The sequence below is a fragment of the Pelobates fuscus genome, chromosome 1 (assembly GCF_036172605.1).
Source record: "Pelobates fuscus isolate aPelFus1 chromosome 1, aPelFus1.pri, whole genome shotgun sequence".
Classification (NCBI taxonomy): Eukaryota; Metazoa; Chordata; class Amphibia; order Anura; family Pelobatidae; genus Pelobates; species Pelobates fuscus.
The window spans coordinates 377,069,963-377,087,884 of NC_086317.1; the positions used below are offsets into that span (position 1 = coordinate 377,069,963).

At 39.9% G+C, this 17,922-nt stretch overlaps 1 protein-coding gene across 2 annotated transcripts in view; it reads left to right on the forward strand.

The window, feature by feature from the left end:
• Positions 1 to 17,922, forward strand: part of GTF2F2 (general transcription factor IIF subunit 2) — a 239,614-nt gene that overhangs the window by 38,850 nt on the left and 182,842 nt on the right. The window contains exon 5 of one of the 2 annotated variants that reach the window (XM_063425989.1): positions 6,763 to 6,798. The exons of the other annotated variant lie outside the window; for it this stretch is intronic. Within the exon in view, the coding sequence (XP_063282059.1) occupies positions 6,763 to 6,798 (36 nt within the window). The remainder of the gene's footprint in view (positions 1 to 6,762; positions 6,799 to 17,922) is intronic. 2 annotated transcript variants of the gene reach the window in all.

The following is a 17,922-nucleotide window of genomic DNA, read 5'->3' on the forward strand; positions in this document are numbered from 1 at the left end:
ACGGTCCCACTGCCAGTGTCCACGACCACGTTGTCCAGGCTGGACCCCACGGCCATGAAAGAATTTATACCCAGGCTGTCTAGATGCACTACACCAGCAGGCGACGCAACCTGAACAACCCACGACGACATATCACCTCTCCATCCTCTAGGATGCCACAGATTCTGCCACTGAAACCTGTGACTATATTCACCAAGTTACAGTTGTTTTTTGTTCTTTTTCCTTTTTGCTTTAAGGTTATCACTCTGGCATGTTGCTCATAATTTCATAACCCCCTATTACATTGCACATCCAGGCATGCCAGAATGGACTGATGCTCCACTGTATTTAAAATGTACTGGGTACCATGCAGCCACAGTGACCATGCCCATTTACAACGCGGCCCCAGATTAGAGAAGTTCGTTATAGCACGAGCTCAGACCCCCCCCCCCCCCTACTACTTCTTAAACCTGAACATAGAATAACCTACTGCGATATATTCCGTGAGAGGGCCCTCATTTCCCTGGTACACTTAAGCCTACGAGACCTCTATTGTTTATGTTTTGCCTTTAGTGTCCAGAGAGACGTTATTCTGTTGTGTCCTAAAACTGACTAACTTGTTATAAAAAAACCCAAAAAACTAAAACCCACTCAGCATGGGACCGTGACCCAACTACCGACTATGCATGTATTGTTACATGTGAATTTTAAGGGCGATAGCCCACATATTGTAATGTATTGCTTTCTTGACATGCTTGCTGAGTGACCAAAATAAAAAAATCTTAAAAAAAGAAAAGAAAATGGGGGCATTGGGCATGTGCACAAAATTCCCCTGCGTGTTACTGGCTATTGGTCAGGATTTATTTATCAGAGGGTTTTTCTCGTGAGCAACCATTAATTAAAAAATATTATTTGGTTGAATAAGACTATTTTCAGATTGCGTTTTGAAGATAACATCGAATCGAGGCCCTTGTGTATAAACCACTGATGTCTAAAGAGCTATTCTGGGGCCTAGTTACTGTTTATTAAATCAAAAAGTCACTAGAACTAGGTCACTGAATCCCTATGTGTACCTAACAACTTTTTATTCTATACCTGTACAAAACCCCAGTAGGAAATAATGTAAAAAAAAAAAAAAAAATTCTTTTTATTTTTTCAAATTTTCTTTTCAACATCCGTAAATATCCAAGATCAGCAAAGCAGCAAGGGCAGAATGTTTTAACTTCTTTAATTTACACATTTGCATTTAATATATATTTATCCGTATTAAGCCTTTACAAAGAGACCTGCTTCTTAAACATACTCTGCAATGTACCTGAATGCTTTCTGTCTGGTAATTAGTCTCCTTGAAACACAATGCTTTGCAATCGGCTGTGAAACCATCTCTCACTCCCTTTAAAATGAAAGGTTTCAAGTCTCCGTAGTTTGTTTTTTCTTCTATGGCTAAATAAATATATGGTGCTCACAGTAGTCCTATTTGACATTTTAATTTTTTCTTTCAAATACTGTTGGGTATGCAGCAGAAACCTCTTTTTATACAAGGTAATAATCTTGCTGAACTAAAATCCCTCAGCTTGTGTTTGTAAAATGGTATGAAATGGAATATGGAAATTTTAATGGTTTGCTTATATTACGGTGTATTATAGCAATGATGGCTCTGTGAACCCCAGGCGTGTATAAGCCTTTTGGTATGAGCCTGCATCCTGCAGGAATCATAAACGAACCCGGTTTACAGAATTTCTGTGTTTTTTTTTTTTTTTTCTCGTCAGTTTTCAAAAGTACAATTTAATGGATGGAGTGCTAACTCTTGGTCACAAAATTAAATGAAGAAATGTTTCGTGAAAGTTTACATCCAGGTATATTCTAAAATCTTCTTGTTTTCCATACTCAAGGAACAGTGTGTGTTAAAGGACCGTGCTAAAAGCACCCAGACCACTTCATCTCAATGAACTGGTTCGTGTGCAATGCTGCATAGTGTCTTGCTCCTGTAATGTACATTGTGGGGCTAAACACACCTCTGTCTGTTAAACTGACAGCCACTAGATGGTGCTTTCACTGTGAGAACCAGGTCAGACTTTGTTTTTGACTTTCGCTGTAGTCACACATTGCATGACATTGAATGCTCAATCCACTCTTCTAATTGAGAAGTATTTGATTGGTGCATTGCAGCGATTGCAGCCAGGCAGACCAGGCTTCAGAGAAGCAGCTGTCTTGGTGCTAGATTACAGGTAAATGATTAATTTGATGTATTTATTTTGTTAGAGTGGGGGGCAATTACCGTATATACTCGAGTATAAGTCGAGTTTTTCAGCACATTTTTTTGTGCTGAAAAAACCCAACTTGACTTATACTCGAGTCAATGTCTGTATTATGGCAATTTACATTGCCATAATACAGACAGGGGGCTGTGTGCGTTTACTTACCTCTCCTGCAGCTCCTGTCAGCTCCCTCCTCTTCCGCGCCGGTCCGGTCAGCTCCCTCCTCCTCCGCGCTGGTCCGGTCAGCTCCCCTGTCAGCTCACAGTGTAAGTCTCGCGAAAGCCGCGGGGTCATAGTGCGGCGGTGAGACTTACACTGTGAGCTGGCAGAGGGAGCTGACCGGACTGGCGCGGAGGAGGAGGGAGCTGCTGGAGAGGTATGCGCTCTCTGCCAGCCCCCCTCCACTGAACTGCCAATGCCACTGGACCACCAGGGAGTGAGAGCCCCCCTCCCTGCCATGTATCAACCAGGGAGGGGGGACGAAAAAAATAAATAATAATAATAAAATAATATTTTAAAAATAATAATAATAAAATTATATTTTAAAAATAATAATAAAAAAAATTATATTAAAATAATTAAAAAAATAATAATAAAAATGCCCACCCCCCACCAAGGCTCTGCAACACACACACTCACACTGCACTCATACACACACTGCATTCATACACACACTGCACTCATACACACACTGCACTCATACACACACACACTGCATTCATACACACACTGCACTCATACACACTGCACTCATACACACACACTGCACTCATACACACACACTGCATTCATTATATACACTGTAAATAAATATTCAATTAATATAATTTTTTTTAGGATCTAATTTTATTTAGAAAGTTACCAGTAGCTGCTTTTCCCACCCTAGTCTTATACTCGAGTCAATAAGTTTCCCAGTTTTTGGGGGTAAAATTAGGGGCCTCGGCTTATATTCAGGTCGGCTTATACTCGAGTATATACGGTAATCTAAATAGGCTAAAATATGTGCAGAGTTAGCATTGTTTTAGCTTGTACACCTGGTTAAAAAAAAAAATTATTTATTTTTTTATTGGACATCTTTGCTTGCTGATTCTGCATTTAATTGTTTTTTGGATTTTTCCAAAATCCCTACTGACTTCAGTCAGATGCTTCTGATGTAGAAGCATTAGGAGGCATGGCACATGTATTGCAGTCAACGCATTCCTCCGACTGTGCTTCTCATAGATGCTACCCTGTGAGTACTCACTCATGCTTTGAACTGTAGAGGCTCAAAAATCTGTTTGCTTGACAGCGAGGAGGTGTTGGTAAAGGAATCTATTTATTTAAAAATGTGACTTTCTATTAAAATCTGCACTTTTATAATCTTGGATAAAGGGGACATGGTGTCAACCTCTAAAGCACAAAAAAAATGCTGATTCCTCGGATCTCTGGCCCTCAGGGTCTAAACACGATTGATTTCATGTTGTGTGTTTCAATCTCTATTCGAACATACTGTGTGGATTGAAATATGGTCATAATGTTTAATGGCAATTATTTCTATGAGGCATCCGTTCCTTAGAGAAGCAAATCTGTTTCCTTGATTCCATTCACCTGAGCTAATACACACATTCTGTTCTATTTTGTGCGACCATAAGTACATTATTCTTTTTTTATTTTTAAATGAGATGTCCGATTTTGCCAGCATTAGCCATATCTGTGCTTACTGGCAGATTTTATTTATTTATTTATTTTTTTAAAATCATTTTTATTAATCCACAATTGAAGAATTCCTGATGACATGAATGCCCGATTTTATGAGATAAAATATGAAGTTTGTGCTTATTTGCCTTGTGTATAATTGTACCAGCAAACACCTCGGATTGTATCTGATTAAAGGCCAATCTATATGATATTTTTTTTCTATATTGTTTATTATAGTAACACTGGAGGAAGGCACTAAAACCGCTTAATCTCATTAAAATAGTTAAAGTGCTTGGAGTACCTGGGCGCTGAATCGTTTACAATGTGTCAAACACTGAATGAAGGTCCCCGGATGCCCGCTGTCCAGCCCCTCTCTACTGCTCAGGCTCATACTTAAACATTAGTCCAAGCAGCAATAGTTGGCAGTAGCGATGGGAAAGCCACCTGCCGGCTCTGAGTATTATAGCCATCCATTGCTGCTATACAATGGTATAGCTAAGGTGGAGTGTAACTACTCCAAGCAAGGGATGTGCAGTAGGCCCCTCATTAGGTGTTAAACTATTCATGATTTTACATTAAACATGGAATAGGTGCTGTGGATTGCAGAGGCTACAACCAATTCAATTAGACAAAATTGTTCTAGTGCTAGAGTGTTTCTTTAAATACAATTTCATATTTTAACCCACATATTCGTATGATGACATTTTTTTTTTTTTTATATTTTTGGACTGTTTTGCTGGAAATCACGTGGCAAAATCGTCACGCAGTAACAAACCTTTATTAAGAAATTAATTTTCCAACTAATATCTTGGAAGCATCATTGGTTCGAAGAAGAATTTCTTCTACTTTGGTTCTCATACTTTTTTTTTTTCTTTCATTTTCTTTCTATGTATGCTTGAGAGGTACTCCCTGTATTTATTATACTCCTTTAAAGTGCAAACAACCTTATCATCACTGGTGATAAATCCCTGCTGACATATACGTTGTTGAGGTACCTTACTCTGGTAATATTCTTTTAAGTATGGGTCATGCAGGTTGTTGTAGGTTGTCTTCATCAAACGACAGTGTGGATCCTCATGGCCTTTGATTATAAAGCGTTTCCAGGAGCTTGTTGGTACAGAACTGGACAGGCTGTTTAGGACACACTGGAAATTTGACGTCAGAAGGAACATTCACAAATTGCTCTGCTGGGGGGGCTCTAATGAAATCCACCTTTTCCGAGGGATTTGTGGTAAGCATCGGAATCCGATTATTAGGACATGGTGGGAGTTTGATCCCAGAAGACGTGTTGGCTCGGTGTTGGCCTGGCTCTAATGGAAGATGCCTAAAATAGAGAATAATTTTATAACGATTTTATGCATACATATATAGGTAAAGTTATTCCTTCTATGACTATTCACATTCCGTTTTATTTTTTCTGGTGATGAGGCATCAAATTAGTCACCAAAAATATTATACTTATTTGAATGGTCTATATGGAACTTAATAATTATACTAATCACCATACATTGGGAATAAGAAGGAACGGAACTGGGTTAGAAGGTCAAACGGGCAGAGGGGTGCATGGATTTAGTGATTACATAACCCCTATTCGCCTTGCCATGTGTTTTCTCTCATAAGTTACATCTGCTTCTTCTCTTTTGCAAACCTTTCTGCCATGGTTATACAGTAATAACTGTTAAGGTAGGTCCTGGGCAGCAGATATATATAGCCTAAACTGTCAATGACATCCGCACAATGCTGTGACCTCACCAGATACCTTAAAAGGACATCACACATATTTTATCATGCAGTTTTTCATTGGGGATATATCTAAAAACAGTTTGCAAAACATACAGTTCTCTGTCAGCTGCCTATGCAAGCCCTTTTAAAAAAAAAAAATTAAGGCACACCAAAAAAGTAAATCTGAATTTGAAAATGCCTGTACGCTTCCTTTTGCAGTCATGGTGCCATGTAGCATATTTTAATCTGTGACCTCAACAGAGCATAAGCAGTTTCATTAAGGCACTATCTATTGTATATTGGTGAGCAGGAGGAAGCCGCTTTAATGGTCTGAAGCAACATACGTATGTGTGTGCAATGTTATTCTGTTTTCTGATATTGTATATTTACTTTGACATAAACTTGAGAAGCAGGGTTACTTGTGTCCAGCAATAGTGGAGCTGAAGATCCATTTTAAGATTAATACAAATTCAGTATTGTTACTTTATTAATTCTACAACCACCTGTGCATATATATGTAAGAATACATCTTGCCTTTCAAGAGGTTCTGGAGATATCATGATGGACCACAACACAAATGATCCGCTGCAGTGGTAGGCAACCGTTGGCAGTCCAGATGTTGTTGACTAGAGCTCCCACAGTTCTCTTACAGCCATGAAGGCATCATCAGGGGAGAGTTTAGTCTACAACATCCAAAGTGCCACAGGTTGCCTACCTGTGGCCTAGTGGTTTATGGATGTCTACATAACCCCTAATACATGCTTTTGTATCCTTTTATATTGCATGATTGAAAAATAAATGGGAGTGAGTGCTAGTGTTCCTTCAGTTTTGGTTTGCCTGAGATAAACATGAGTTGTGCTTCTGACTGCTGTTCTTAATTATTATTTTTTTTTTATTATTTTTTTTTTTTTAACGATGTGCTGGAAGAAGAGCTAGAGGGAGAGAGAACCATTCGGTGTTTCTCCGTTCTCAAGCTCTTCCTAGCATATCTGAAAGGCTTAGTTAATACCATACATCAAATATTCTCCAGTGTATATAATATGGTAATACAATGCAATGAGAATGTTTTGAGTGTTATACCTGCATAATCAGGTATTTTTATTTTATTTTTTTATGTTTGTTTCAGGCCAGTCTGATGATAGATCTGAAAGCAGGACTACTGGTAAGTATTGCGTATTTGGGGTATTTTCTTTTGTTTTTTCCAGATGTCAAATAATTGGTACAGTTTTATATGTAATAAGATGCAGCATTGAGCACAAATAATCTATTAATTGAAAGATGACTTCAGTATCTGGCTCTCTTACACTAATCTGATAAGCATAAAATGTACTTGAGGAAACCCTTAAACCCATGACAAATGCATTAATTTCACTTTCATTTAGAGTCCTGTTCTTGTGGCAGGGTCTGGTTTGCTAATACAGTTTGTAATCCATCTGTTGTGTAAATTATCTTGTGAGCTTTCACTCAAACTGGTATGTTTGGAAAGTTTTAAATTAATGAATGATACGTTTCTTTATGAATACAACATTATTTTAAAATGTGTTGGTACTTACAGAAAGTGTTTATACCTAATTTAATATATAGTGTTTGTGTGTGTGTGTATGTCTGTCTCTCTCTATAATCTCAAAAGAAAAATGGTTAGACTCACAGGTCGGGAACATAAAGCAAATGTATTTTAATGTGGTTTGCGATAACTGAACTAGATTGATGTTATTGGTCCCACTTGGCCCCTTTTCAGATTTTTAAAAAGGCACAGGTGGGTCAGAATTATCAATCTTCTCATATGACACCTGCGAGTGTTCCCCTTAATTTGGATATATTTAGTTAGTGTTGTGCTGCACCCAGGCGCTTAGAACTGCTAAAGTTGTTAGACCATTTTTTTCTGTGTCGTATCTGTTATTCCTCTTATCAAAGTAACAGGCAATGAAGGTAGATAAGTATAGATGAGGATTAACCAATTTTATCATAATTAGCATTTTTCCTGTCATGCCTTTTCTTCCCCCTCTTCTTTCCTTCCCCTCCCTTTTCCTCTCCCCTTTTCCTCCCCCCCCTTTTCCTCCCCCCCTTTTCCTCCCCCCCCTTTTCCTCCCCCCCCTTTTCCTCCCCCCCTTTTCCTCCCCCCTTTTCCTCCCCCCCTTTTCCTCCCCCCTTTTCCTCCCCCCCTTTTCCTCCCCCCCTTTTCCTCCCCCCCTTTTCCTCCCCCCCTTTTCCTCCCCCCCTTTTCCTCCCCCCCTTTTCCTCCCCCCCTTTTCCTCCCCCCCTTTTCCTCCCCCCCTTTTCCTCCCCCCTTTTCCTCCCCCCCTTTTCCTCCCCCCTTTTCCTCCCCCCCTCTCCTCCCCCCTTTTCCTCCCCCCTTTCCTCCCCCCTCCCCCTTTTCCTCCCCCTCCCCCTTTTCCTCCCCCTCCCCCTTTTCCTCCCCCCTCCCCCTTTTCCTCCCCCTCCCCCTTTTCCTCCCCCCTCCCCCTTTTCCTTCCCCCTCCCCCCTTTCCTCCCCCCTCCCCCTTTTCCTCCCCCCTCCCCCTTTTCCTCCCCCCTCCCCCTTTTCCTTCCCCCCCCTTTTCCTTCCCCCCTTTTCCTTCCCCCCTTTTCCTTCCCCCCTTTTCCTCCCCCCCTTTTCCTCCCCCCTTTTCCTCCCCCCTTTTCCTCCCCCCCTTTTCCTCCCCCCCTTTTCCTCCCCCCCTTTTCCTCCCCCCCTTTTCCTCCCCCCCTTTTCCTCCCCCCCTTTTCCTCCCCCTCCCTTTTCCTTCCCCCCCCTTTTCCTTTCCTCCTTTTCCTTTCCTCCTCCTTTTTCTCCCCCCCTTTTCCTTTCCTCCTCCTTTTCCTTTCCTCCTCCTTTTCCTTTCCTCCCCCTTTTCCTTTCCTCCTCCTTTTCCTTTCCTCCTCCTTTTCCTTTCCTCCTCCTTCCCCTCTCCCTTCCCCTCTCCCTCCCCCTTCCCCTCTCCCTCCCCCTTTTCCTTCCCCTCTCCCTCCCCCTTTTCCTTCCCCTCTCCCTCCCCCTTTTCCTTCCCCTCTCCCTCCCCCTTTTCCTTCCCCTCTCCCTCCCCCTTTTCCTTCCCCTCTCCCTCCCCCTTTTCCTTCCCCTCTCCCTCCCCCTCCTCCTTCCCCTCTCCCTCCCCCTTTTCCTTCCCCTCTCCCTCCCCCTTTTCCTTCCCCTCTCCCTCCCCCTTTTCCTTCCCCTCTCCCTCCCCCTTTTCCTTCCCCTCTCCCTCCCCCTTTTCCTTCCCCTCTCCCTCTCCCTCCCCCTCCTCCTTCCCCTCTCCCTCCCCCTTTTCCTTCCCCTCTCCCTCCCCCTCCTCCTTCCCCTCTCCCTCCCCCTTTTCCTTCCCCTCTCCCCCCCCCTTTTCCTTCCCCTCTCCCTCCCCCTTTTCCTTCCCCTCTCCCTCCCCCTTTTCCTTCCCCTCTCCCTCCCCCTTTTCCTTCCCCTCTCCCTCCCCCTTTTCCTTCCCCTCTCCCTCACCCTTTTCCTTCCCCTCTCCCTCACCCTTTTCCTTCCCCTCTCCCTCACCCTTTTCCTTCCTCTCTCCCTCACCCTTTTCCTTCCTCTCTCCCTCACCCTTTTCCTTTCCCTCTCCTTCCCTGCAGGAAGCTATTTTCGTTGAGTAAAACCTAATGGTGCCAAGCTTAGTCACTTAATGCTCTCAGATCTCCCGAGCAATGGCTAGTTCATTGGCTAAAGGAAGCTTTGGGCTCTCCTTCAAGGTATAAATTACAGTACTTGAGGTGGAGTAACAGTTACGTTCAAAAGCAGATCAGTGGGAAATCCTCATACAAGTTTGGAGAGCTCTTGGTGGGCCCTATGTAAGAAGGCAAAACATTCCTAACATTGCACTTACATTGCACTTCTGGCACCATAACAACTACAGCATGCTATAGTGGTTATGCTGCTTGGAGTGCTACTTTAAATACAGGAAATCAAAGAAAATCTAGAAAGTCGATTTTCTTTTGGCGAGACCTACCCTCATTAAATGTACTGTCTGTATGGACACCACTGCAGGTCGTTTTGCTCAGTATGGAAATGCGATTGGTTTATGTCAGTCCTGGCATCAGTTCAGATGTTTACGTTATAAATAGTGGAGTAATGGTCATGTCCAAAAGCAGATTAATGGGAAATCCATCCAACTCTCTGAGAATGGAAACCTGTTGCTCATCAGAGCACAAATTAATCATTAAAATAACAATTCAAACTGAATTTTTAAGATTTACCTTAAAAATTTAAAATATATATTTTCATGTGCAATTTGCCTATTGAATTTATGCCACCCTTTCCCAACGGACCGTAAAATTGGAATGTGCAATTACTTAAGAAACGTGCTTTTAAATCTGCATTTTAAACCCATTGTAGCAATGATTACTATTCTAATGAATCACATTATTAAAGGTCAATTAATTGTATTGATGAGTTGCTGCTTACTACTGTCAGGAGATTGCTGTGTTTCTTTGCATTCTAGACAGCTTTGATCCTTTTGCTTTGGTGTGAACATGTGCGATGATGATCTGCTCAGGCACCAGGGTTAGCAGTGTTGTGTCTTGCTAGCAAGATGCTTTTTTAAATATGTATTTTATTTGCAGCATTAATAGCATTCTAGACTTCCCACCATACAGGAAACATCCCTTATGTCCTTTGTTAGGTCTTTACAACACAGCATTTCTACCAAGTAGGCTTGTTATTTAAAGACACCCAGTGGCAAGGATTAAATGCTGCAAATACATTAATATTATCTACCTTTGCATGTCTGCTGGCAGACGCTAATAAGACAAATCTGTTTATACTTGGCCTGTACTGCTTTTTAATATTTGTTTGTTTTATTAATGGTGGTGGGGTTCCTTTTAAAAAATAAAATAAAAATAAAAAATAAATATAATTTATAGGAATGATAACATACATCTGCTATTGTGATTTTAAAGGTTTGTTAAAGGAATGATTTGTGAGACACACACACCTACCTTCCCCCCTTTTCAAAAAGATGGACCCGATTTAAAATCGCAATATCTCTGCAACCACAAACCGCTTAGGAGTTTAACTCTTACCACTTGGAAGGGTGAGACATAGAGTTTCAAATAATTATGGCTAAATGCCTCTCCCAGTGCACAAACCGTCCCTAGCCTCAGACTGCAACACCAAGGTGTTTTGTGTTCTGCAGTTCAGCAAGACTGAATCTGTAATTGTGGTGGTTGTGCATCTAAATAGCGTTTTGGTCCACCAATGCCCAAGAGTAGTTGTCGTTGGTACCAACAATTTAAGGAAACAGGCTGTTTATATAAGGGGAAGAACACTGGGTGACCACGCACTTCAGAGGAAAACATGAGAAGAATTCAAGAGAGTTTTCAGTGTAGCCCAAACAAGTCCACTAGTAGTTCCAGCCGAGAACTTGTGATCTCTCATACAATTGTCTGGCGTGTGTTAAGATGACGTTTAATCATAATGCCATACCTGTTGCGACTGATACAGGTGCTTTGTGCATGTGACCAGGGAAAGCATATAGAATTTAGTGATGTGGTGTTATGGAAGAGGACTACTTCTTAATGCGTTTGATTTTCAGTGATCAAGCAATGTTTTATCACAAAAACGTGTGCATATTGGGATTACAGAATCCACTCTAAACTGTAGAGAATGAGTGTAATTAACCATCAAAGTGAATGTGTTTTGTGCTGTTTCTCAAAAAAAAAGGTTTATGCTACTTTATCTTTAATCTAACAGATATAGCTAGATAAAAAGCACTATACACGGACTACAGGTGGAAGAGGTTTTCAATCACCATTTTTCACCACCATAATTTTCTTGGTTTGTGCTCTCCATTAATGCCAAGCCTCAATAGTAAGCCAGCTGTCCATGAGTGGTTCACTGGCTCTGCATATCGTCATGAGTTGTGTTTCAAAGCTGTTGTATACAGCAGACACATACTCCAAGGAATCCATGTTTAAAATGGAATGAGGCAAAAATTACATTCTTTGTTCAACTACTTTGGATATACCCGCCCAGACTCCATTGCAAAGTTGAGATTTCTCTGGGAAAAGCAAGTTTTGTGGCTCAACTGATGTGCAGATTTGTGTTTAACAATGTATTGACTTCAGGTGGAAGGGGTTTTCAATCACAATTTTCCCCCATCACAAATATATATATATATATTTTTTTTCACAATGTCATCCCTTAAAATCACATTAGCAGATGTATGTATGTCATCAATCCTATAAAAGCACAATTTAAATTAATATATAATATTTTATAGTGTGGAAAGCTTTTCTCATAAGCAAATTGATGCAGAGAGAGGAAAATTTCAATAGTGGAACACAAAATCTAGTATCCCACAGAAATATTTTGTTGAAACCGATACAACCCAGAAAACAATGGAAAACAATGGATGCAATGACACATAGGGATGATCAGTAAATTAATTCAGAATTCCGAACGCCATGGTGTTAACCCCTTAAGGACAGTCATCAGAAACATCCTCTTCTCTCCCTCTCTCAGGATCTGTTCTTTATTTCTTCCTGTCTGCTCTAGTTTTCTTTAAAAATGAAGACAAAGTAGGGACTGTTTCTCTTCTGGAGGTTTCCTACGCCGTGACCAGCGAAGGAGCAAAGTGTGCTTCGTTTCCGGTGGTCAGAGCATTTTTCCCATAATCCTTAGCTTTCCTCCCTGTTCCCACGATGCTTCCTGTCAGTATTGCCAAACGTCCTGTCACTTAGACAGAACGCCGTCAAAACTGCCGAATTGCGACCTAACAGAATGAGAACAGTTGCTCCATTTGTGTTAGAACGCAATTCAGGACTTTGTTTGGATCACAATTTCATTCGAATGAATGAAACTCTGATCCTATTCGTGCTCTGGCTGCATCTTGCAGCCACTTAGTAGATAACTCCCTAATTCCAACGGTATTAGGGAGCTATCTACCAAAAGGCTGAAAGACCTAAAATGGTCTTTCAGCCACATTTACTAATACTAAGTAAAGATTACATAGTATTAGTAAATTCAGCCCCTACTCGCTAGCGCATAACAGTGAGCAGCCCCAAAAATTAAAAAATCCTATTGCCCCCACCCCTGAACGGCAGGTGAGGACCCTAAAGTAAAATAGGGGGGATGGGGGACACACACCTATTGTCCTCCCCCGGGCCCCCACTGCTGAGCGGTGGGTGGGGGCCATAAATAAAAATGTGGGGGGGAGACCTACTGAAATTGAGATCCGAACAAAGTCCCGAATTGCGTTCTAACACGAATGGAGAAACTGTTCTCATTCTGTTAGGACGCAATACTGACAGGAAGCAACAGGGAGGAAAGCTAAGGATTATGGGAAAATTGCTCTGACCACCGGAAACGAAGCACACTTTGCTCCTCTGCTGGTCATAGCTGGTCATGGCGTAGGAAACCTCCAGAAGAGAAATAATTTGTCTTAATTTTTAAAGAATACTAGAGCAGACAGGAAGAAATGAAGAACAGATCCTGAGAGAGGGAGAGAAGAGGAATCGATTGGGGGAAGGTAAGTTCGGCATGACATTGCCGCTTTAAGCTGTAGTTGTTCTGGTTATTAGTGTCCCTATAAGAAAAGAACAGAATTGGAATGAGAAGAGGAAACTATAGGAGTAAGGTTTGTTTGAGGTGAAAGAGCCACTTTAAGTGTGTGTGTGTGTGTCTCTCTCTCTCCATGTATGACTGGGGATATGAGTTTCTTCTAGTGCATATGTGTGTAAATCAGTGTTTTAGTTATTTTAAATAAAACTTGAAATATGCAAACGTAGAAATCCCTGATCATAAAATATTTATTGAACAAGAGCTTGTTTAAAACTTGGCTTTCTCGCTGCCTTTATAGGAGTAGAGATAGAGTTAAACACTTTTTAAAAAAAATTTAATAGTAATAATGCTTTCTTTAATCTTTTGTCCATAATTTGTTTTGGTTTACTGCTACAACCATCTGTAAGCGGGTTAAAGGTAACCTATAATTACAAAAATAACAAATAATATTTTCTAGCGATAATTTCACTTCTATCAATGTAATCACTGTCCACCTCCTCTGCTCTGTCAAAGTTCAGTTAAATATGATCAATTTTCCCAATTTCCAGCTCCAAGACTCTTCCCTACAGCCTCCAGCTCCTTTATCGATGTCCGCATATCTGCTGATGTCACCCATGATCATGTCCAATCCATTGATTCAGTGCACCTCTACGAGCAGATGCTGCTTGGCACAGTGAGGCATTAGACTCCCAGTGCTCTCCTATGGGAAGCATTGAATTGGCTGGGATCATACATTTATATTAAAGATTTAGTAAATTACATCATAATCCAGTTATGACCAGGAAAATCAAGAGTAAACATTGTTTAATTTCTCCCCCTTCTCTGAATGTTTGTAGCAATCAGGGAGCTAAGACAGAGGCACCCAGTTGCAAGATAAAGAGGCCTGGATTTATACATTTAATTTTATTTTTCACATCTCACAAATACATATTAGTTTAAATATAGAAATAATTTAAAATACAATAATGCTGCAAAGTAAAATTTCCCTTTTATAACAGTCAAGTATGCAATCACTGTTAACCAATTAAAAAAAAAAATAATTCCTTTCAAATATGTATGTAGCCTCTTTGGTTTTACTTTTAAGCAGTTCATCTTTTTGTAAATTTTTTTGCACTCTTGTATACATTGTAGCAGATAATCTAGCTATATTTCATACATTACATACATTGTGTTTGCTTTTAAACACTTTATATAAAAAGTATGGATCACCCCAATTATATCTGTGCAAAATCTAAATGGGTTTGTAATGTTTAAAGTCCAGGCCCGAGTGACTTGTGTTTCATATTTTACATACTCTGACACTTAATGTTTTAATTAAATTTTGCCCCTTTTGTCTCGAGCTTTATAGTATCTTGATGAAGAGTGTTGTAAATCATCCATAAATATTGATTTGTACAGGCTTGTGGATAATTTATCACTTTTAACTTTTCAATAGAAATACATATTAGTATGGCAGGGACACAACGCATATATCTTTTTAGAGCCATATTTGTCATGCACGTCAGAAGTTAAAACTGGACTGAACTGATCCACGGAACCTCCCCATTAGCTCCTTAGAGATTTTCTCCTATTGTTGTTTCTGGTAGGTTGCATCCAATTTACAAATGTCAACACTGGTGTGGCTTGAGATGAGGCATTACACCTGCCAGTCAATCCACAGGAATAAAGGATTGCTTCAATAACAAGTTGGCCACAACTCATATGACTCACATTGGGATATTTTCCTCTCTCAGAGCAATTATTTTAAGAATAATGGAGCCTATATCAAATATTTGGCAGTTTGCCGCCTCTTGGTATTGAATATTTTTTTTTTCTCGGATGCGTATAATGGACTAGCTCCTGGTAGTCTGTTTTTCTTTGCTAATATATTGATAATTGATAATATACAGTGCAGTAAGGAGCATATTTTTTACCATGAATGAATTTTCACCATTTGTAATGCAGAGTTTCTGGTGCATAGTTACTAATGTCTCATCAAGTTTTTATACAGTGAATATTACTGTTAAATTTAAAATGTTTTAGAAATATTTTTTTTTAATGAATGTAATGATGCAAAAGGAGTCGGTTTCTGCAACATTGTTTGTTCACATTTGATGTGTAGTCTTGTGATGTATTTTGGTCACATATTTGATACTTCATACAGGGTTGGGCCACTATCAGCACTCCAGATGTTGTGGACTGGTTCTCCCATACTGCTTTTACATTCATAATGTAGTTCACAACATCTGGAATGCGAAACGTTGCCTACCTCTGTTCTAGTATATGCAAGACTTGGGCATATATTAGAATGCAAAACTGTATTCATAACGCTATAGTATGCCCCTGTCCTTACTCTAGGTCATTTTAGGTTGTGTGTCACCCTCCTTTTTAAGATGCTGAACATTCTCATGCAAAGCTGTTTACAAAAAACAAAAAAAACATTAGTATAATGCATACACTAAAAAGGGGTAATACTTCCTACAGGGTGCTCCATAAAAGCATGGTCAATCCCTAAAGACATCAAATGGAGGAAAGGAAATATCCAGGCACTTTTGAGGTTTCTTCTAAAAGGCAGTCCTTTTTTTTAATTTTTTTATTTGAAACGAGTAAGTGGAGACAAAGTTTTGGCTGCTCTCTAAGCTTTTATCAAGTCACAACTTTATCAGGTTGTCTCCACTTGCTTGCTTCAAAAAAAAAAAAAAAAAAAGACACTGCCTTTTAGAAGAAACCTTAGGTGTGCCTGGATTTTTTTCTTCCATTCTCATGTAAAGCGTGGGGTCATACAATATTGTTTCACAGCATTAAACTCCTTGAGAATCCAGGAAGCGTCTCTAGTGGTTGTCTATTATTATCATTATTATTATTATTTTATTATTTATATAGCGCCTGCAAATTCTGTAGCGCTGTACAGTGGGTCTAGAAGACTCTTCTAGTGACCCATTAATATTAAAATGTATATATGCATGATAAAGACCATAATTGCAGAAATATTTTATATATTTTTAATGTGCACTGCGTTGTTGCCCTTAATCAAGGAGTTAACCTATTGCACACTATTTTCCATTTCCGGTCTATGCTACAGTTTAAACCAATCACACTTTTTATATGTCTGAGTAGAGAATCTAGCTAGCACTGCCACCTCCAATGCCCTCATTCTCATCTTCCCCCATCCAAATGGCACTTAGATGGGCATTAAAGGCATTAAATAAGTCACGGAACAGTGAATACTGCAGGGCATAAGAACGAAAACTAGAGATTTAAGGAGGAATGGTCTGCTAGTCTGATGAAATTACATGGGGGGGGGGGGAGGGAATATTTATTTCCTTTAAAAAAAAACAAAAAAAACTAATAATAATAATTGGACTCGAAAAGTTGTCATAATAAGTGTTAAATCTGCACTTTTAGAGGCTGTCACAAATGTGACCAACTCCAGACACATAAAACACTTGATCAAACAAAGTGCTTTACGTGAAAAAAGTCAATGTTGAGAAATATATATAGAGCATATTCAAGGGTATATGTAGTTGAGGTTATATGTGAAATAACCTTTTTCTTTTTCTTTCTTTGGTGTGGAACCTGTATAGTTTACATTTTTCTGAGGTGTGGATATTTTTTTCCCCCTTACACCCCTGGGAGCTTCAGGGTTCTGAAAGAACATAACCGCTATGCTATAATAGTTTTGAGGTCCTTGATGCACAATAAATGTTTTATATAGCATATATTTTGCAATTACCTTATTGCTGATTTGTTTGTTGTATAATACAAATGTCTTCCAACAGATTACAAGAGTGCAGGGCACAGTGATAAACATGATGACACTCTGTGATACCCTACTGCCGGTTGTAGCTTGGTCAGCCTCTCTTATTTAGCATTGCTGGTAATAAAGACCTTAAATGACTTGTAGTTACTCTTAAAATGTCTGGTTGTTACCATGTTCAAGGTACACAGATCATATTGGATCATTGGGATTAAGTTGTTATGGTGCCTAAAGGTACTGGACGTCATGTTACCTTAAGTGGTTAATCTGTTTATGAACAGTTTAACTTCATAGATCTGAAGAAGTTACTTATACGTTTTGCAGAGTCTAAGGCTTCAGTGAAGAATAGATTTGATGCCACTGACGCACACAGCCTATTACTAGCTTCCCATTCAGAAAGCTGGGTGAGAAAGGGGGTGTGCTCTAGCATAACACGAGTCAGTGGCAGTTTGTTCATTGATTTATTTTAACACGGTCATAAATCTGGAATAGTTTGCTACGTATACAAATATGTATTTCTGACACTATTGTTATAATAGTATCTTTTAGGTGGCTGGCCTTCCAGTTGGGAAGGTAAATGGTGAGTTTACTTATTTGCAATGCTGCACCGGTTTTGCCATGGCTGGCTTTGCCTCCCACACCCCTCCTCCTTGGCAGACATAATTAGAATTGACAATCTCAGCCAATCCGATGTTTTCCCATAGGAAAGCATTGGTAGGCCATTGTGCAAGGAAGACAAAACGCAGCACCAATAAGCATCTCTTCATATAGATGCATTGAATCAATGCTTTTCTATGAGGAACGTTTAGTGCCTCCATGCAGAGCGGGGAGATACTGAAGCACATTTAGTGGCCATTTGAGTGACGTTCACTAGTTACTCTGGCGACTTTAGTGTACTTTTTAAACTCTAATATTTTTATTTACGTTTTATTAGAGGAACACTCACTAGAACATCTTCTTGAAGTTGTTATGCAGGCAGGAATGTCTCGTGGCAGTGTTAGATTAAGGGGTTAAACCACTTTACAACAGTTTGAGGGGTTGGG